The following is a 20981-nucleotide window of genomic DNA, read 5'->3' on the forward strand; positions in this document are numbered from 1 at the left end:
ACCCAGTTTGGAGCCCAATATATGGACTATTAATTGGATGTCTAAGTCACTGTATTTTGAAATTTCTTTGTTATGGAAATTAGCCTATACTTACACTAACAAAAATACCTTCAAAATTCTGAGGGAAGTTCATTTCCCATCCTGGATTCTAGTCCTAGGCAAATTACCAAGCAAGTGTGAGTTGAATAAAGACATCTTCAAATATGCAAGATCTCAAAAAATTGTACCCCGTAAGCTCTCCTTCTCAGAAAGCTGCTGGAGCAAATGCTTGTGCCGGATCCCTTGTGCACCCGCTGCATGAGAAATACCTAAGTACCGCCTCACTAACCGTTATTCCGTATAAACCATCTGTCTAACATGGACCCATGAATTCTGGAATACATTTTAATGCAATCATCTATACAGATAGGGGACCTGCAAAAAAGTATTCACTTGAGACCCCGCACACCCTAGAGGCAGCCCTAATGGAGACTTGTACAACACTGAAGAGGTTGTAAGTAAGCTTCGGGAAGGGATTCATTACAGGGATCAGGGCAGAAGATGACAATGAAGTATCAGAGAATGGGTGATGAGACTCTCAGTCAAGCCCATGACTGTTCCGGAGCTATTCCACCTGCTTGTTACATGTGCGACTTTGAGGACATCCCTGCCCCAATTTGAGCCTTAGTACCTTCACTTATGAAACAGGAGTAATAATATCTACTTCTCAGAGTCTTGTGGAACTAATTAGATACATTCATTTTCTTACTTTCATCAAACACACACACACACACACCCTGATTGTAGCCAATTGTTCGGGGATGGGGATGGCAGTGTATGAATCTTAAGAGAGTCAATCTTTGCTCTCTTCAATTTACAGACACTCATGGAAAAGACAATGATGCCTGAGAATTCAATCTTGGGAAGTCATTTATTTATGTAGCTAAAGTAGCAGATGGCCTATTATTTACAAAACACCTGAAGACCCATTGTGCTTTCAGAAAGCCCGGAGACAGAGCAGAGTCTGAAGAAGAGTGAGACTATGAGAAATAAGTTGTTTTACACAATAAGAAAAATACGGACTTTCCTCAAGTACGCCATTGCTGAGGAGAGGACGGAAGTGGGGAGAGGAGGTAAGAGGGCCTGTGAATAAATAGAAATAAGATCAAGTAAGAAATTTCCACAATTCACCTGTGGGTTGGGTATGGGGGTGCCAGGGATCAGGTCAACCAGAGAGAAGTTTCTAGTGGAAGGAATAACTGCAAAAAATGTTAAGGATATAGATGGCCAATATTAAGTCTTATAAGTGATCCTGGCTTTATTTTAAATTTTGATATCTTAGTTCATCACATATTTTTCTTTGCATTCATTTTGATTTTTTAAAATACTGCATCAGGGGCACCTGGGTGGCTCAGTCGTTAAGCATCTGCCTTTGGCTCAGGTCACAAGCCCCGGGTCCTGAGATCGAGCCCCGCATCGGGCTCCCTGCTTGGCGGGAAGCCTGCTTCTCCCTCTCCCACTCCCCCTGCTTGTGTTCTCTCTCTCGCTGTGTCTCTCTCTGTCAAATAAATAAATAAAATCTTTAAAAAATAATAAAAATAAAATAAAATAAAATACTGCATCAAAATATTTTATACCTTGATTACTGAGTTTTGGGGGGCCCCTTAAATGTTGTGCCCAAGGTGAGCACCTCACTCACCTCACCCTAGTCCCTGGCCCGGCTGTCACCCTTTCAAACCTTCAGTACGAGTCTGTCACATGGAAGGAACATCTGACAGCCCAGGGACACAGACCATCAGGCAAGACATGAAAATTATCTGGAAATCAATGAGTAAGAAATTTGAATAATGTAGGATTACAAGATAAACATTAGAACAAAGAGAAAGATAAACAGTGGCCAGGATCCCAGAGAAGGAGTGGAATTTCTGTATCCCCCATGGTAGACCCCACACTCATTTGTCCTCTACCCTTTGTTTCTTTAAGATGGAGTGGGAGATGCAAGAAGACACCATGGGTGTGACCCTCTAGTGCAGTCCTGAAAAGATCAGCCAGGAATCGGATGTTCGGTCTTTAAGAAACAGAGAGCTGCAGTTGCGGGTGGAGAGAGGACCCAGGATCAACTTCTCAACCCCTTTATGAAATGCTGAGAAGAGCCAGCTTTGGACCAAGTAAATCCAAGTAGTTTCATAGATGCCAGTCTCACGAAAGTGGGTCTACGAGGCCTCTCTTGACACCATGTTTGCTTAAAATGCAAGTTGATAACATGTAAGAATGGGGCCTGGTGTCCACACCTGCTCTACCTCTGATGTTGGGGAGTAAGAGCAAGGGAGGGGCTCATGTCAGCCTCTGACGGAGCCTTAGGATCCCTGTTCCACCTGTTAATGATCTGGATGATTGCAACCTTTTCTTTTTCTTGTGTCTAGCAACCACGCAGTGAGTACTGCTGGGGAAATCACACCCCTGAGCCATATTTCTCTACCTTCTTCTCCATTATCACCCCCTTACAAAACCTAGAAGACGCTGGTTTCTTCATTGCTTTCTGCCCCTACCGCTTGAAATGTTAGTACCTTAATATACCTGTTTACACGTGTGATCCTTTGGAGGGCCACCAACCACTGCAATATCTGAGACGTTGCCCGGCCCGTGTGAGCATGCAGGGTCTACGCCCATGTCCTCGGTGCCTTTCCTGGATTTTATCTGTCCCTCAGGGCCTTCCCTCATCACCCACACCCCTGTTCTCCTGGACCTCTGCCAGTCACCCGGCCCCAGCTACGGCCCTCTCTGTTGCCATCGCGGCCTCCTTTCTGGGAGGGCGCACCACACCCTGATCTGCACTCTGCCTCCGTCCCTCTGCGGGACCTGCTCTCCATCCCACCACAAAGAGCGCCGTGTCCCCCGCACACGCTCTCACCCAGCAACCCCGCACGGAAGAACTCGGACAAGCACTTGCCCGGCAGATGGCAGAACTAAATGCAGTGCTTCACCACAACTGTTTCTACCCAGCTGAAGAGTTTCAAGGGCCAGGGATATCGAGTAATACTGGTATGCCCGATCCTTAGTGGACCTAACTGAAGGACAATGGGACCTGTTTCTACCAACTGTGTACCAGCCTTTCGAGGGACAAGCTTTCAACTTTTAATTAACATAAACACTATGAACACCCCCTCTTTAACCGTTAAAAATTTCTGATTTATCACTGTCCACAAACAGTTCAATGTGTCCCCCGGTGAATTCCTCTGCCTGACAAGTAAAGACAGCATTGTTGTTTTCAGTTTATTTATTTTATTCTTGTTTTAGTGGGTTTTTTTTTTTATTCTGGTGGCCTTTTATTCTTTGCATCTTTTTCTTGGACTCTAATCCACAGAAATAAAACCACCAAGTGCATAAGAATGTAAGTACAGGGGCGCCTGGGTGGCTCAGTCAGTGAAGCATCTGCCTTCGGCTCAGGTCATGATCCAGGGTCCGGGGATCAAGTCCCACATCGGGCTCCCTGCTCTGCGGGGAGCCTGCTTCTCCCTCTGCCTGCCTCTTCCCCTGCTTGTGCTCTCTCTCTCACTGACAAATAAATAAATAAAATCTTTTTTTTTTTTTTTTTGATGTAGTGATCCACGATTCATTGTTTTCGTATAACACCCAGTGCTCCATGCAGTATGCGCCCTCCTTAATACCCATCACCGGATAAACAAAATCTTTAAAAAAAAAAAAAAAAGAATGTAAGTACTAACTTGCCCTTCGTAGCATTCATCATATGAACATGGAGTACCACATAACTGTTTAAAAGAATACATCAGATGGGGGCGCCTGAGTGGCTCAGATGGTTAAGCGTCTGCCTTCAGCTCAGGTCATGATCCCAGGGTCCTGGGATCGAGCCCCGCATCGGGCTCCCTGCTCGGCGGGAGGCCTGCTTCTCTCTCTCCCTCTACTACTCCTCCCTGCTTGTACTCTCTCACTCTCTCTGTCGAATAAATAAATAAAATCTTTAAAAAAAAAAAAAGAATACGTCAGATGAATCACTACTGAACTCCAGACGTTTCCATCAGCAACATCTCTTAAGTGAGAAAAGCAAGCTGCAGGAAAATGTATACAAAGATTTTTTTAAACAACCAAAACCAACCACTCCTAGAAGTGTATTCATGAGTGAAGAGGATTCTCTGAATGCACAGAAACTTGAGCAGACCCTTTGGGCTTACCGTGGGTGTACCTGCTAGGATTGGGGTAGCAGAAGTGGTGGGAAGGAAGGCAGCTAAAGGGTAAGAATGTGCCAGCTTTTTTTCTCTCTGAATGGACACAGCTCCCTGAGAGCAAACCACCTTTGACTCTTCTCTGAGCCTTGAATGTCCCCCTCTCTGGCACCTCTCTGAGGTCCCACAAAGGCCCTTCCGTCCCTGCCACACACTCCCCATCTCCCACCCCAGCCTAATACTCCCTTGGTCTGCAGAACAGGCAGATGAGGAGGAGGGGGTAAATTTGCCTAAAGGGCCCAAGACACTACCTGGAAGAAAAGAGACTGAGATTCTAATTCTTTTTTATATTGCTCAATTTTAACCAAGTCCTCTGTGGAAGACTGAGAAGGTTCTACTAGAGATCCATCAGCAGGAAAGAACACGAGGGGTCCCAAAAGGGAACCCTCTGTGAGGAAAGTGGCCGCTCAAATGACCAGGCTCAATGCCAAGGCCTGACGGTTTAAGAGGCTAAAGCTGGACGTGGCCCTGGCTCAGCCCCCCTCGCACCAGTCACCCTTGGGGACTGTGCCCGAGCCTGTGTGAACTAAGAGTTTGGAAAGCCCAAGTGTCTGTCACTAATGGTGGCCCAGGCGAGAATCCCCGCAGGCCTGGAAACCCACCCGTTAGACCTTGCAGGACAGAGTTTCTGCAGCTACACCCCCAAACAAGGACAGAAGCGAGCTGCGACACTCCGACGGAAGGGCTGGACTTCTTGCAAGGACGGGCGAGCGAGTCCTGAAGTGACTGATTGCAAAAACAGATGATATCATTTCTCCCCTGCAGTCAGGTCTTGTACCTGTGCGGCCTAACGTTACAGAGTTTACGATGCCGTGCTTGCATGCCCGATTCGTCCTCGGGGAACAGACAGAAACGTCCGCAGCCCCGTGCTGAATATGGGCCCCACACAGTCCTGCGGCGGGCACAGTGGTGTTACCCCCTCAACTGACTGCGGGCACACGAGAAAGGAAGGGGATGAAATTATTCTTAGGTTCAGAAAAACACTTTCACAAGCCTTTCTGGCTATAAAATGTCTGGGCCACCCCCGTCACCCCCAGGCCCCAGGGATAACCTAACAAGGGAAGCTTTGATCAAGAAGTTCAGCTGCCCTGCTCGGAGAGGTCATGGGACTGTGGGAGCTGGCTGGCTGCTGACAGAGAGGACGGGCTCTGGGAGTCTGGAAGAGGGGGTGAGCTCAGCCTCGGGGTGCTCATGGGGCAGATGAGGACTTCCCTACTGCAGAGGGCCAGGCAAAATCCAGCCCTTGGCCCTTCCTGCACCACACAGAACAAAATGGTCATCGTAAGGAAAAAAAAATTTAAGAGGTTTAATTCTCCCTATTGAAAATAAGAGACTGCTCCCCTGTGCCCTTGTCTAAGGGCATTTACGTTAAAAAACGTGTCATTTTACCTTCTTTCTCTGTCTCTTTGAAATGTGTGTAAATCTTTTTAGAAGCTAAACAAGACTCTAGTCAGCTTTATGATCCAGGAATGTCTTTCCCAAGGGCCTGGGATCCACCTCTTTGAAATGTCAACATCAAAGGAGATAGCATCCCTCTCTCCTGGCTTCTGTGGGAGGCTAGAAGCCTAACCTGGGTGGGCTCCGTGCTCCAAGTTGCAAAACCGCCTCCCATCGTAAAGATACAAGAACTTTGTGTTTCTTATGATTACGCCTAGTAATAACACAGACGGTCATCAATTACCAGGTAAAGTTAGGATGAACGGTGTGTGGCAAAAGGTGCCATCAAGCCTCTTGAGGGCTGGTTACTGTTTACCTTGAGAGCGTGTGTGTAATGGGCTGCACCCGTTTGGCTTATATGGCTGCGGAAGATTTCTTTCTGTCTTTGCGGTCTCTTAGCGGGTTGCCAGGGAGGCACATCACATTCTGGTTTAATGTTTCTTCAAAAAGAAAACTGTTTCTTTCCCTGCTACCTTTTGTGGAGAGGTTTTTCAGGGCTGGGAATTTTTGTTTTTAATTATATTCCCCCAACATAACGCAAGTGCTTAACAAGGAAAAAGAAAAGAAGTGGGAGGAAGGTTCTAGAGGAGTAAGACCCCTAGTGGGAGTCTGGGGTCTTTGGAGGGACCTGGAGAAACTGTGTGTGGTGGCGGAAGGCAGAGGAATTTCTAGGAGGGATGCAGACATTCAAGTGGAAATTGTTTACCATCTGTAAATAACAGACTAATAGCAGATAAAACATACTGGCATCATCTAAGTATTTTAAATATATTAACTCACTTAGCATATGCACTAACTGGGATTATTCTCGATTATTCATTCCTCCTCTGCCATGTGACCCTGCAGTGCACGAGACAGGACAGAAAATGTGTCACAAAACAGCAGGGAAGCAGGTTGAAGGATGGACTGATTTGGGGAGTAGGTCTGAAACAAACTCTCTTATAGGCAAAAGTGACCTTTTGGGGTCTCTGTGGGAAAGGTCAGGTCCAGCTACTACATAGGATGGGAATGTGAGCCATTTCATTGGGTGACCCCCAAAACTGGAGGAACTGGGAGTCGGCCAATGGCAGAGACACCCAGTCCTGAGCACAGAGGATGTAGGGAGGAGTGGGCCTAGAAATAAGAGAGGGAGTGGCACCCTAGTAAGAACCAGATACTTCTGTGAGGTTGGAAGGCTGTCACGTGGGTCTAGAGGCCCTCTTGTCCCCAATAACCAACACACCAAATCATTTTGAGGGTCAGGCTCAAGAAAGCAGATTTACCTTTCCCTGCCCTGGCCCAGGCCACCAGACATACCCTGGGAACCAAATGTTTACAGTGACCTGGAGCAGGATCTAGACAGGGACCTACAGGAGGCTTCCTCAGATTCCTGGGGGGGGGGGGGGCGCCGATGGGTGACAAAACCTGAGTCCTGAATCATCCTCCTAGTGCTTACAAAGTCCCTAACCAGCACTGGCCCCTAGTTTCCTGCCCTCAGAGCCACGCAGGAAATAGCTGTGGGGAGGGGGGAGATAAGGACAACAGGGCTGATGAAAGAAGTGGACCTTAAGGCCTAACAAAAGCTGCTTACATACAATTTTTTAGGAGAAAACTACTCTGATGGGGAAGAACGTATCAGGGTCAGTCAGATGAGGACAAATACAAATTAATCTGGAACAGACTGCAGGGTAAGGGGCTGCGTTCACCTGGCAAGGACGAAGGTCATGGGAAGCACCCTTGTATGCTGGGTTCCTACCTGACCCCATAGGGCACCCTAACACCTGAGTCCCTAACATTTTCTGCTCCCACTGAACGTCAGACAAAAGGAGCTTTCGCTGCCCTGCCTGTTAGGCCTCTCTCTGTTTCCGGTGTATCTAGGGTCCCAAAGCCAGGACGTGTGAAACTGGGCTTCGGACAGAGGGGAGCAGGCCTTTGAGCTGCTACTTTTCCAGGTTCTACGGAACCCCCGGTCATTTCCCGCAGGACTGGGCTCCAGTGCGGTAGAAATCGGGAACCGGAAGCCTACGGGGCGGGGGGAATGCGGGTGGGTCTCTGGGAGCCCAGCACTGCCTCCCAGGCCAGCCTTGCCAGGTGCGGACCCAGAGAAGGGGCGACTTCCCCCTCCTTTGGAAGACCCACTCACCCTCTCTTCCTCCTGCTTTCCCAAAGGCCTGGATCCTCATCCTTGCTCCCTCCAACCCCGAGGCACCGGGGTCCACGACCCCCGCCCCCCAAGCCCCAGGCGGGGGGCGTCCAGAGAAGCCCGGGTGCCTCCATCCTCTCGGCCCTGCCCAGGCCCGGACCCCTTTATCTTCCCGCGGCTACGCCCCACCCGGGGCAAGGCCCTGCCCCACAGCCTGCCGCACCGCCGCAGGTTCGGGCTAGTCTGGGGCGGGGACTGGGGAGCGCCCGAAAGTCGTGAGAAGGGCGGGGACGCAGACCATCTTTAAAGGCCCGCAACTACCCGAAGGTCCCCGACAGCCGCCGGCGGCCCCGGACGATCCCCGCCGGCACGCAGCAGCCGGCTCCCGCGCCCGAGCTGCCGGGGCGCCATGGGCCGCTACCGCATCCGCGTGGCCACCGGGGCCTGGCTCTTCTCGGGGTCGCACAACCGCGTGCAGCTGTGGCTGGTCGGGGCGTGCGGGGAGGCGGAGCTGCAGCTGGAGCTGCGGCCGGCGCGGGGCCAGGTCAGCGGCCCGGACCGGGGACCCCCGACCTCGGTCCGGCCTGGGCTCGCGGCGGGAGGGCGGCGGGGTCGCGGGCGGCCGGGGGACGAGGGACACAGCGCGAGCGCGCCGCCGGGGATTTGCGGGGGCGGGGAGAGGATCCGGAGCCAGGGCCCGGCCTGGCCGCCAGCCCTCCTCCCTTCCGACCTGGTCCTCGCAGCCTCCACCGCTTCCCTAAGTGACCCCAGGGCCAGTGTCAGTGCGGGGTCAGCGGTCCGGCCAGGGGCTGCTCAGAGGGTGCGGGCGCGGGGACAGCTCAGGGACGGACCGAGGTCGGTGACGTCGTGCCCCGCGCTCCCTCGTCCTCCCCAGGCCCCGCGGCTCAGGTGCCCGGAGCAGGGAACAGAGGTCTCTGGAGGCCTTGGGCAGCGGAGGCTCCGCAAAGGCGCCCCCAACTCGAACTAAAACGGCCTCTCCTGGGTCCCTGCTGCTAAGTGTCGCGGGTTGTGGTCCTCACAGGAGGAGGAATTTGATCGCGACGTTCCCAAGGACTTGGGGCCCCTGCAGTTCGTGAAGCTGCGCAAACACCACTCCCTGGTGGACGACGCGTGGTTCTGCGACCTCATCAGGGTGCGGGGCCCGGGTGCCTGCGAGGAGGCCGCCTTCCCCTGCTACCGCTGGGTGCAGGGCCAGGGCGTGCTGAGCCTGCCCGAGGGCACCGGTGAGGGCTGGGGGGGCGGGGACGCGGGGGCGGCGACCGGGCAACCGCGGGTGGAGTGGGGGTCCGGGCTGGGGAAAGTGGGTGTTGGGCAGATGAGGACAAGACAGGGATCAGGGCAACGTTCTACAGTCCCGAAGTTACACCCAGGATAACGGGCTCCAGGGAGCCTGGAAGGGAAGCACGGGATCTGCAGCCGCCCTCTTTCAAGGAGGGGACGGGCCTGGGGGTCACAGCAATGATGGAAAATGGGAGATCAAAGAGACTGGAAAGGAGATCTGTGTGTGGCCACACAAGTGAGGGCGGGGACTGTAAGGGCTGCACGTGCAGCAGGAGATGGGGACCCCTGAGCAGGTGGCAGCGAAGGAGGATAAACGGTATGAGCCATGAGCCCGAGAGCCGGTCTGGTTGGGAAAGCGTGAAAGACGACTGTGAGGGCCAGGGAGCACCCCAACAGCGGGGTGTGGACGAAGGAGGACAGACAATACAGAATTTGTTACCGTGGGAAACAAGAGATGAATCCAGAGACAAACGAGAGCAAGGACAAGTAAGGATGGAAACGTGGAAGATACGACTTTGACACAAGCAAGTATGGGCACAGAGAAGAGCAGGAACACGTCCACAAGGATGGACTATGATGGGAAGTCTAAGGAAGGTGAGCTCAGGGAACGACGGCAAACACAGCTGTTCCTCAGCAGCTTTTGAGGACAGTGGAAGGTGTAACAGGTGAGGTTCAAGACGTGAAATTAAGCGAAGCAATATGTGGTACAAATAGGTGTGGTCACATGGGTGATTAGGATTTTATCAGCTTAATGAAGGTGATTAATCCAACCACAGCTATTGATGGAATCGGATCAGGTAGGGAAAGACAAATTAGGGAACAAGAAAGGGTGACAAATGGGGTTTTTGTCTCAAGGCAAGGGATGAGAGCTGAGATGAGTGAACCCAGGAATGCCAAGCTGGCAAAGGTGGGATGCGTGTGTCTGGGCGATCGATGGCGTGAGGCACAGCGAGAGCAAGAGAGCAGGACTGAGCACTCGGGCTCTGAGCAGGAGAAGAAGGAAGAGGACATGCAGGGGAGAGCACAGGAGCACACAAAGCTGTGCGGTCAATCATCTTAATGTCCCCCCAGCACGCCTGGCAGGAGACAATGCCCTGGACGTGTTCCAGAAGCATCGAGAGAAAGAACTGAAGGAAAGACAAAAGCTGTACTGGTGAGCACTGGCCCGCGAGCCCCCCAACAGTCCCCCCTTCCTTGGCCCCGCCCCCCTCGCTGACCTACACACCCTCCCTGAAGCCTGGTCCCCATCTCCTAGCTGGGACACCTGGAAGGAGGGGTTACCCCTGACCATAGCTGCCGGGTGTCAAGACGATCTGCCTCCAAACATGAGATTCCATGAGGACAAGAGGCTGGACTTCGAGTGGGCACTGAAGGCGGGGTGAGGAAAAGCCTGGGGCTCAGAGCGGATGAGGGCCGGGAGGTCCAAGAACGGTGGTGATGAGTGAGGCGCTGAGGGGTCAGCGACTGGGTCACGTCTCCACGCTTGTCCTAGGGCGCTAGAGATGGTCCTCAAACGTGTTTACACCCTCCTGAGCTCCTGGAATCGCCTGGAGGATTTTGATCAGATCTTCTGGGGCCAGAGGAGCGCCCTGGCTGGTCAGTGATTCCCCCAGGCCCCTATACATTCCCGAGGGCCCCTCTTGACAACCCGACCTTCACACCCCAGAGTCCCCCACGACTCCTTCCCAGCTGAGGCCTTAGGAGGCCTGATCATCTCACAGCGGCCTCCAGAATGCAAAGCCAGGGTCTGGAGACAGGGCGCTTGCGTGCCAGAACCGCTGGGGGGAGGGCCTGGAGGAGAGGGACCTCCGGGTGGTGGTAAATGCCCACTCCTACATCCCACCTGACCCCACAGAGAAGGTCCACCAGTGCTGGCGGGACGATGAGCTTTTTGGCTACCAGTTCCTCAATGGCGCCAACCCCATGCTGTTGAGACGCTCCACCTCTCTGCCCTCCCGGCTCGTGCTGCCCCCCGGGCTGGAGGCGCTGGGGGCCCAGCTGGAGAGAGAGCTCCAGGTACTTCCTCCCACCCTGCGTGGTTCCCCTTGGCCGTGTGGGGAGGGACCAAAGATGAGTCAGGGGAAGGGAGGCTGTGGTCACCCACTGTGCCTGGCTGCAGAGTCCCGTGCTGGAAAAACCTACGGATGACAAAGCGCGTAGGGGAAACTATGAGGAGCTCCCAGGATGCAGGGCAACGGGAGGAGTTCCCAGCGCCCAGGTGGGGCCAGCGACATCAGCAGGGACAATGACATTCGCTGGCTGCTGTGTACTCCCAGCACCAGCATCCTGGGCAAGGCGAAAGGTGAAGGAGGCGCCATCAGGGGTGGAGAGCGGGGAGGTCTCCTAGGTTCGGAAGAGAGAAGCCAGGTGTGAGCGCACACAGGTGTGTGCTGGGCTCGGTGGCAGCAGCAGTGAGGGGCCCTGTGGGGGTTCCTCGGCAGGACAGCAGAGGTTTGGACAGGCAGTGAAAGAGCTCAGTTTGCTGGCGGGGGGACACAGGCAGCAGACCATGGAGGGATGATGGCGAGGGGTTCAGGACAGCTTCCGGGACCTGCACGACAGACGGGACTCTACACAGGCCCGGTTCCGAACCCAGATCTGCTCCCGCACATGCTGTGCTGTTTGCTCACGTCTATAAAATGAGAGGCATTGGACCAAATGCTCCAGTCCCGCCAAGAGGACACTGGTACCAACACGGGATGAGGACAAGAAGCTAGCTAAACGTGTCCCCCTTTGCCCTGGCCCTGGAGGCGTGCTTTCAACTCTAACCATGGGCACATTCCTCCTCTCCCCAGAACGGTTCCCTGTTTGAGGCTGACTTCATCCTGCTGGATGGAATTCCAGCCAACGTGATCCGGGGCGAGAAGCAGTACCTGGCCGCCCCCCTCGTCCTGCTGAGGATGACACCCAATGGGAAGCTGCTGCCCGTGGTCATCCAGGTGAGGTGCCCTGGGCACCCCCCGCCCCACACCGCTCTCTGTGCCCCAACCTCTGCTCCCGGGGATCCAGCCCCCTGCTGCTTGGCTCCCAAACTCCATCATCATACAGTGAGACCTGTCTCCTGTCACTCTGTTTGCTTGCAGTCTGCTTTCCCCTGACTCACCCAACTGGAAGTTCTTGTTCTGCTCAAGAGTCATAATGGCCTTTTGGAGTCTCACCCTGTACCCGCTGGTTCTCAAACTTTAGAGGGCATCGCAATCACCGAAGGGCTCGTTAGCATATGCGGCTGGGTCCCACCGCCAGACTTTCTGATCCAGTAGGTCTGGGGTGGGGACTGAGCATGTGCATTCCTAGCAAGCCCCAAAGCGATGCTGCTGCTCGCTTGGGAACACATTTGGAGAAACACTCTAACCCCCCTGGAGCCTCGGACTCCAAACACCCACCTTCTGATGAATACCCTTTCGCCCATGGCTCTCAGCAGTTACAAGTACTGTCCCGTCTCACCCGTCCAGCTTCCGTCTCCCACTGCCCACCCTTGCTTGGACCCCGTCCTGTTTCTCCCAGCCACTTGCAGCATCTCTTCCCTGGAGCCCCCGCTTTGACGCTCCTGCCTTCGGCCCCTCCATCAGGGCGCTGGCGAGAGGCAGGGTGGAAGAAGGCCTCAGTTCTCCTCCTGGATTGTAACCTCCCGGGGAGCAACAATCTTCCTCACCCATCCGCTGTCCCCCGTGCCCCCGAATGCGGAGCAGAAGGTCACACGTAAAGCAGAAGTTCAATAACGGCTTGATTTCATGTTTGCAGATCCAGCCTCCCAGCCCCAGCACCCCCACCCCCCAGCTGTTCCTGCCCTCAGATCCCCCGTTCGCCTGGCTCCTGGCAAAGGCCTGGGTCCGAAATGCCGACTTCCAACTGCACCAGCTCCAGTATCATCTGCTGAACACTCACCTGGTGGCCGAGGTCATTGCTGTGGCCACCATGAGGCGCCTCCCGGGGCTGCACCCTATCTTCAAGGTACATGCTCTACCCTCCGTGTCCCCGTTCAGACCCCAGGGAGAGAGGAAAGAGCCCAAGAGCAAACGATATGGCAACAGCAAAAAATGTTTCTATCAGTTTGCGAAAGCAAGAGGGGGAGTCGAGAAGGAAGACTGTCTACCCCCGAAACGTGTATCTTCATTCAGTTGAGTCATTTAGCGTTCCTTCAGGACATCTTCCTGAAGGAGCCCTCTGAAATCCTCAGAGAGCTGCCGACCTGGCAAATGGCGTGGAGTCCAGCGGGAATGTTGTCAGTGAGACAACAGCCTTGTTCCTGCCTTAGGAGCTTCTCTACGTAGCCAGGAGGGCAAGTGATACCCCTGAGAAACATCCAGAGACCAGTATCTGGAGCTAGAAATCACAACACAAACACCATAGAACTGATGGAGAATGTTCTACCCCAACCGAGGAGTTTGCCAAGTAGGAACAGATCAAAAGGCAAGGGGAACAACCCAGCAGGCTACTTAGACCTGCCCGGGAGACAGGTGGAGAAAGACATGCATCGGCAAGGTGGTGATTTGGATGAAAAGGAAAAAGAAATCAAAGACTTGGTTGGGGGGGCGAGGAGGGGGCGACAGCAGCTGCAGCGTGCCCGGTATCAGACCGGAGAAAGAAGGGCCAGAGGTCCACAGGGTGGGAGTGTTGTAATGACCTAGAAATATTGAAATTTGATAAAAGAGTGAGTTGAGTATCCATTGCTAGACAGAAGGCAGCAAAATAAGACTTGTAGTTGCGTACAAATGTTCTCAACGTCTTGACGACACTTCAGGTAGAGGGACACGGCAGAGAAGGGACAAACCCGGGGTAACTGTCAGAAACAGCACACTCGGGAGGAGAGCCAGCCCGGAAGCAAAGACGAGGGCTTCCGTCTCAGGTGCAAGGAGTTGAAATGTTGGCAAGATATGCACATGAGTTTCAGCTGGGGGGTTTCAGCTGGCAGCTTCCCGACCACCCGCCCCCAGCCTGGCCACTAGGAGCTGTGGCTTCTCTGAGTCGAGGACAACACAGACCAGATGGAGACCAGTGTGCGCCACAGAATCGTGGATCCTATAGCTCTCGGGGCGCTCCCGCGTCACCATCTTTTGCTCTTCAGGAATAGACTGGGCTTCTATTCGTGCTCACGATCCCCCGTCATCAGGTCAGCCCTGTCCCCACCTCTGTCAACTTGGTCCCGTAGCGGACGCCTGGGCTGTTAGCAGTCCTACGGAGAGCGAAAGCTGCTGTGTCACAAAGGCTCCGCGCGTAGGCAGGCTCTGGATTCGGATGCTGGGGAGCGAATCCGGAATCCTGACCTCCTCCCAGATGCACGCTCAGGGCCCTCCTCTCTAAATGGGGACAACGGGAGCTCCACGGTGGGGTCATGAAAGGACAGAACAACAAAGCATGACAGCATGACACCAGCTAAAAGCTACAAACTCCTCAGTTCTTGCAGTGACCACTCCCGTTTTTAGGGGTTGTTTGTGCTCAGGTATCTGCTCTGCTCCCGTGGACTCGGCTTTCTAGGACACTCGGCGTCTTTCAGGGACTTTCTTTCGGGAACTTTCTGAAAAGTTTCAGACCGATGGGAGCTGCCTTCGTATCCTGACCCCAGAGGCACCGCTCGGGTCCTTCCCCGTGCGCAGCACCTACACCTCAGATAAATACCAACACCGCACGACACCTGCACGTACACTGGGTGCAAACGAGACAGAACGGTCTGAGGTCAAAGAAGTGCCTGTGAGGATCAGATGGCCTTCTTTAATAGCTAAGAAAAGGCTATTTGTTAAAGCTACTAAAAATAGAGGCACCTAACCGCCCAGCTGGGGGGGGGGGGCAGGTCTGACAACAGCCCCTCCCTCTGCTGTGTCAGCAGGTGGCTCGGTAGGGCCCCTCTGGGGACTCACGGCACCCACCCCCAAAAGGCACCTCGCACCCCCACCCCCACAGGGAAGCGGCCAGAGGATGGACGTGGGGCTTTGCTAGCGAGCAGAGAGGCTGGTTTCAGCTGTGAGGATGTGAAGGACAGAAGCATAAAAGTAGATAAAAAGGGGCTGATTCGACACCAACGCTCGAGGTGGGAATAAAGATAAATGGTAACAGGTCCAGAATGAGGGGCTCCGTGGGTGCTCGACGGTCTGCGCACTGCGGCCCCCAAGATGGGAGACCCCGTTATGACCCCCAGTCGACAGATGAGGTGAGAGATGGGAGATGACACAGATTAATACTCGGAGGGTCCATGACCCTGGACAAGCTCCAAAGTGAGTGCTGAAGCATAGACTGAAACGCGGGTCGGTCTGGCGCCAGAGCCTGCCGCGCTGGGCAGTGAGAGGCGGGAGAGGGAGTGATGGCAGTGACTGGAGCGGCAGCAGACCGGCCTGGCCAGGCGGGGGCAGCGAGGAAAGCCCCCTGAGGGGAGAGGGCCGCCAGGCTGGGCGCCACGCCCCATGACGAAGGACCCACGTGGCCTCCATAACCACCCCCCCAACCTCCTCCACCCCAGCTCCTGATCCCGCACATCCGCTACACCATGGAGATCAACACCCGGGCCAGATCCCAGCTCATCTCAGAAGGAGGAATATTTGATAAGGTGAGGCGGTAATAGGGCGCTGCGGGGCGGGGCTGCTCATCACCCAGCTCTCCGTGACCTCCTGCCACTTTCAGGATCCCAGAGCGACCTGGGGGAACGTCCTGGCCCTTAAACCCATGAGCCTGTCCCTTCCCACCCATGTCTAGAAATATGCAACCCCACCTCTGAGCCCCTTACACTCCGCTCCGTCCTGTCCCTCACGGCCTCTCCTCTCTGTCGTGGCAGGCGGTGAGCACCGGCGGAGGTGGCCACTTGCAGTTGCTGCGTCGGGCCATGGCTCAGCTGACCTACCGCTCCCTCTGTCCTCCTGACGACCTGGCTGACCGTGGCCTGCTGGGAATCCCAAGTGCCCTCTACGCCCATGATGCTTTACGGCTCTGGGGGATCACTGCCCGGTGGGTGAGGGTGACAGATGACGAAGGGAGCCTCGCCGGGGCGGGGGAGAGCAGGGCTCTGGCCTGAGGTCAGCATGGGGCCAGACCCCACATGGAACCAAGAAGGGCCAGACAAGAGGAGCAGGAGCTCAGCCCTGGGGCGACAAGGGAGAGTCAGGAGCACTGGGGAAGGGTCTGAAGATGGGCAGACTGAGACCGGAAGGGCGGGTAGGTAAAGCTGTGGGTGAGCAAACCACGGGGCCTGGCGGGGTCAGGGAGCTTGTCAGGAAGAATGCCTTTCAGCCATGGGTCCGGAATTCCTAAAACGAATTCTTAAACTGTTTCCTTCCTTTCTAAACTAGTGTTTAGAAAGAGCTAGGGAATGTCCCCAGAGACCAGTCTTGTAAGATCTGTCCCCAGACACAGTGGGAGTCAGCCGGGCAGAGGCCCAGGAGAGGAGCAGAGGTTCTTCTCTCAGGAAGCTCACCCCCTTCCCCCTCTGGGCAGGTACGTGGAGGGCATCGTCCACCTCTTCTACCACAGGGATGACATCGTGAGAGGGGACCCGGAGCTGCAGGCCTGGTGTCGGGAGATCACTGAGGTGGGGCTGTGCCAGGCCCAGGACCGAGGTAGGATCCCTCCCCGGGGACAGGAGCCCCTGGGACACTCTGCCCAGAGCCCCTTCTCGGTCCTGCCCCTCTAGGTTCAGGACCCTAACCCCTCATCACACCCCCCTCTTCAGCCACGCAGGAAGCATCTGAATCCCATTCCCACCTCCTAAGACTCAAGGCAATTCTAGATACCAGGGGGTTGCCCTCCTCAGAGGCCCTGGCCGCCAACGTCTACTGTCATCCCCGAGCCCCAGGCACAGATGGCCCTCATCGGCCACAGCATGGAGCCCAGTAAGACCAGAACCACAGCCAGGGAGGGATCTGCCCAGGCCCTGCTGGGGCTCCTGTTCTCCTCACGGTTGTCTGTTTTCCCGCGTGAGGACAGAGATACACGGGAAGAGCTTCCTGCAAAGCCCATCGTGTCCCACGCTGCTTGCCCTCCCTGCCCCTCCTGCCCGCTACTGTCCAGCACACACACTGTTCTGGGCGCACTGCACACGTCCCACGCTGCCCAGGCACGTCCCGTGCAAACTCAGCACCGTACGTCCTCTGGCCCCAACTGGGACCATGCGCACGGCCCCTCGGGGCCACATTTCTGGGGCCAGTCCGGCCTCCCCTCCCCTCGGCTAGGACCTAGCCACCACACGGAGCACCCCCGCCTGCATTCTAACCTCCGGGGAAGGAACAGCCTTTCTCGATCCCTTGCTAGGTTTGTCCTCCCCTCTCCAGCACACACGGGCCAGCAGGGACGGCTTTTTAGATCCTTCTAGGGTACTGCCCCTCACACGTCACGCTGCACCTCTGCCTCCGCGGGGTAACTCCAGACGTTTACTGGGGGGAGCCACTAACGGCCAGGCCCCAGGGACGCGGCCAGCAACAAACCAACACCTGCACTCACCCTTCCGGGCCCAAACTTTGTCTTGGAGACCTCAGAACTGTCCCTTAGGTCCCCCAGGCCCCCGGAAGATCCTTCTTCCTCTCCCTCCCTGCTCCTCTTCTCCCCAACCACTCTCTATATTTGGAAAACAAAAATAAACATTCACATGTCAGCTTTAATCTCCACCAACTGCCTCTCATCCTCTCTTCCTCCACCCGCCTCGGTTCTCATCGCACACTTTGCCTAATTTTCCCAACAGCCTTTTTAGAGGAAATGTGCTAAAATTAAAAATAGCTTGCGAGTGGCAGTCAGGAACCCGAGTTCAAGGACACCTCTGCCTTTTCCCAACTATGCAATCCTGACAAGCGGTTTTATCTCTCTGGGCTTTGATTTTGTTTTTAATCTACAGAAACGGGGTGATTATATTTGTTCCTCTTAACCGACAGGATCAGTGGTTCCGAGGCACCACCTCCACTGTAGAATCAGGGGCCCGAGATAACCTTTGTGGAAAGCCTCTCTCGGCTGTGATACTATAAACACCCGACCTCTCCCGTTCCTCACTTTATAACTCAGGCCTTTACAATCCCCTGTTCGGGAATAGGAGGAAGCGTCTCTAAATTCTTAACCGCTTTTTGAGGCAGAAGATACTCGATCACTCAGACCTTTTCGGCCCCCAACCCTTCCATAATGACAGTAATTATTATTTACCAAGTATTTGTTATGGACCAGGTGATTTCAATACATTATCTCGTTTATAAGGTAGGAATCACCCACATTTTACAGGCGAAGAAATGGAAGTTCAGAGAGGTTAAGTAGATTATATTGCTTGAACCTGAACTGAAACCTAGGTCTAACGCAAATACATTTGAATAAATAAACAAATGGACAGACACCCATCAATGCCGAAATGCAGTTGATCCTCCAACAGTGCGGGGGGGGGGGCGGGGGAGGAGGTGTTTAGGGGCACCAACCCTTCCCCACACCACCGAGCAGTCAAAAACCTGCTCATAGCTTTTGACTCCCCAAAAACTTAACTACTAAGAGTCTACTGTTGACCAGAAACCTTCCCAATAACATAATCATTTCACCCCTATCTTGTGTGCCATATGCATTATAAACTATATTCTAACAGTAAAATGAACTAGATAAAATATGAAAAAAATTATAAGGAAGAGAAAATACATTTATGTACCATACCATAAGAAACCCACACCTAAATGGACCCGTGCAGCGCGAACCCGACTGGTATAGACATCCCAAGACATCCACCTTCCTCTCTCTCCTCTCATGCTGCAGCCCCTAAATCCCGTTCCTCTCTGCCAGGTTTCCCCGTCTCCTTCCAGTCCCAGAAGCAACTCTGCCATTTCCTCACCATGTGTGTCTTCACATGCACTGCTCAGCACGGGGCCATCAACCAGGGCCAGGTATGACAGCCGGAAGCCCAGGTCCCTGAAGGCAAGTGTATGCACCTTGGGATGCCTAAGGGAAAGACAGGGGTTCAAAGCATAAGTATCAGGATCCTAGGGTTGCCGTTTCTTCCCCCAGCTGGACTGGTATGCCTGGGTCCCTAATGCCCCATGCACAATGCGGATGCCCCCACCCACCACCAAGGAAGATGTAACAATGACCACGGTGATGGGCTCACTACCTGATGTCCGACAGGCCTGTCTTCAGATGACCATCACATGGCATCTGGGGCGCCGCCAGCCAGACATGGTAAGAGGGGACTCTGGGAAAAGGGAAAAACTACAGTTGGAAGGGCGACATCGGAGTGAGGGGCTAGGCGCTCCAGGCTTCTGCCTCTGGACTGGAAACTGATGGATCCTTTGTCCTTTCCTAGGTGCCTCTGGGGCATCACAAAGAAAAATATTTCTCAAGCCCCAAGGCCAAGGCTGTATTAAACCAATTCCAAACGGATTTGGAAAGCCTAGAAAGAGAGATTACAGCCCGGAATGAGCAACTCGACCTGCCCTATGACTACCTGAAGCCCAGCCGCATAGAGAACAGTGTCACCATCTGAGGCCTGCAGCACCCCCACCTGCAAGACTTAGAGCAGCTCCAGTACTAACATTTCCATCTGGAATGTCATGGTTTCCAAAGGCTCTGCTGCTGAAGCTCTATTTTCTCCCCCAACCAAATCCCCTACGTCAGTATCCCACTCGCCCAGGGGGTGGGCAGCAAACCTTTCCTGTAAAGGGCCAGGTTAATAAATATTTTAGGCTTTGTAGGCTGCACGGTCTCTGTCACAACTACTTTAACTTCCCCGATAGAGCACAAAAGCAGCCACAGACGATATGTAAGTGAATGAGTGTGACCGTGTTCCCGTAAAACTTATGAGCAGTGAAATAGGAACTGCACGTGTCACAAAATACTCTCCTTTTGCGTTGGTCAACGGTTTAAAAATGCAAAGAGAATCTGTGCTTTGCTAGAGGGACAGGCATAGGCTGTGGGCTGGATCTGACCGTCAGGAGCAGTATTCGCACCAGGCTACCCCGCACTAGCCTGAGGCACTGACCCTACTTGCCAAACATCCAGAGAATGCTCTGAGGTGGGACGGGGAAGATTAATTGCATAAATCAACTACCTCAACTAATTATCCCTTCCCAGGAGCTAAACTTCCTGCACCGGTGGCCAACCTAAAACTTCCTGACTCTCAGCTTTGGCAACGTTCCCACCACCCCACTCCCCTTATTCACACACCAACCCCAAAAGTAGTCCAGTGAGAGTGGTGCTCCTGGGCAGAACAGAAACCTGCCATCCCAGGATGGCTTCCTTCCCCCGGCAGTCTCAAGCAAACGAGACATGAAATTCGTGTCCCAACCCCTTTCCCACCCCTGTAGTAGTTTCCTGGGGTCTACAGGTGTTTCCCTGGATCCAAGTTCTCTGTCACAACCTGTTTAAGAACGATATGCATAAAATAAATGGGGGGGAAATGCCACAAAGTTATGTTCATCGCTGACAGTGTCTCTTTGTGTGGTTCTGGGGTCTTGGGATTCAAACGGCCCCTCTCGATTATGCTGCGATCATTGTCCTCACCAGAACGTGTACAACAAGCTCGGTGCAAAACTGTGTTCTTCAAACACCCTATTTCCCTAAATAATTATTACAAAGCTGCCTCTCACCGGTGAAGTGCACAAACTTTTTTCTTTGCAGAGGGTGACCTATTCGTATTTTTTTTAAAGTCTTGTACCCTCCCTTATTCAAAGGACCTGTGACCGGTCTCCCCGGTTCACAACAGGGAGGCAAAGTGACATCTTTGTGTACTCACTCCTCTCGCCGACACAGTTAGCAAGACCGCTCACCCTCGCAACTTGTTCACACTGGGTCGCCCCCCCCCCCCCGCCCTGCACTTCTCCCAGCGCCCGCATTTTTCCCGGATTCGGCCTCCAAAACGATCGAGCCTTCTACGTTTGGTAACAAAATGTTACTCCCGGTGCTAGGGGCCCGTGGCGATTTCAAAGCGTCTGACCACGGCTGCGCGCTCGGCCTCGGGAAGGGGC

General features: G+C 54.0%; 2 protein-coding genes across 39 annotated transcripts in view; one reads left to right on the forward strand and one right to left on the reverse strand.

Moving 5' to 3' along the window:
- The window catches only part of LOC118519108 (polyunsaturated fatty acid (12S)/(13S)-lipoxygenase, epidermal-type-like), a 156209-nt gene that overhangs the window by 134944 nt on the left and 284 nt on the right, over positions 1–20981 (reverse strand). For 22 of the 34 annotated variants that reach the window (XR_013445953.1, XR_013445952.1, XR_013445950.1 and 19 more), the window contains exons 2-3: positions 19130–19210; positions 18854–18960 (exon numbers count right to left, since the gene is read on the reverse strand). The gene's annotated coding sequence lies outside the window, so the exon portion shown is untranslated. Of the gene's footprint in view, positions 1–18853; positions 18961–19129; positions 19211–20981 lie in introns of those variants that run through there. The other 12 variants (XM_078067817.1, XM_078067813.1, XM_036066369.2 and 9 more) reach the window with 3 other exon arrangements.
- On the forward strand, positions 8046–19713 carry LOC118519046 (polyunsaturated fatty acid lipoxygenase ALOX12). Of its 5 annotated transcripts, none has more exons than XM_036066203.2 (14): positions 8046–8323; positions 8822–9023; positions 10153–10234; positions 10337–10459; positions 10574–10677; positions 10937–11097; positions 11877–12020; positions 12823–13032; positions 15533–15619; positions 15845–16014; positions 16537–16622; positions 18805–18905; positions 19027–19197; positions 19322–19713. In XM_036066203.2, the coding sequence occupies exons 1-14, from the start codon at positions 8189–8191 to the stop codon at positions 19499–19501; spliced, it is 1956 nt and encodes a 651-aa protein (XP_035922096.1). In that variant the 5' UTR covers positions 8046–8188; the 3' UTR covers positions 19502–19713. The 5 variants fall into 5 exon arrangements, with proteins under 5 accessions (XP_035922096.1, XP_077923937.1, XP_077923938.1 ...); XM_036066202.2 differs by having other exon boundaries at positions 8048–8323; positions 16501–16622; XM_036066205.2 differs by lacking the exon at positions 10337–10459 and having other exon boundaries at positions 8048–8323; positions 16501–16622.

Source organism: Halichoerus grypus, chromosome 2 (genome assembly GCF_964656455.1).
Source record: "Halichoerus grypus chromosome 2, mHalGry1.hap1.1, whole genome shotgun sequence".
In the NCBI taxonomy this organism is placed as follows: Eukaryota; Metazoa; Chordata; class Mammalia; order Carnivora; family Phocidae; genus Halichoerus; species Halichoerus grypus.

Excerpts from the sequence above, each read along its gene's own strand:
- LOC118519046 (XM_036066202.2), top strand. The coding sequence starts at position 8,189 with ATGGGCCGCTACCGCATCCGCGTGGCCACCGGGGCCTGGCTCTTCTCG. Across the intron at positions 9,024-10,152 it reads GAGCCTGCCCGAGGGCACCG|CACGCCTGGCAGGAGACAAT; the intron begins GTGAGGGCTGGG and ends ATGTCCCCCCAG. Across the intron at positions 19,198-19,321 it reads GGCGCCGCCAGCCAGACATG|GTGCCTCTGGGGCATCACAA; the intron begins GTAAGAGGGGAC and ends GTCCTTTCCTAG.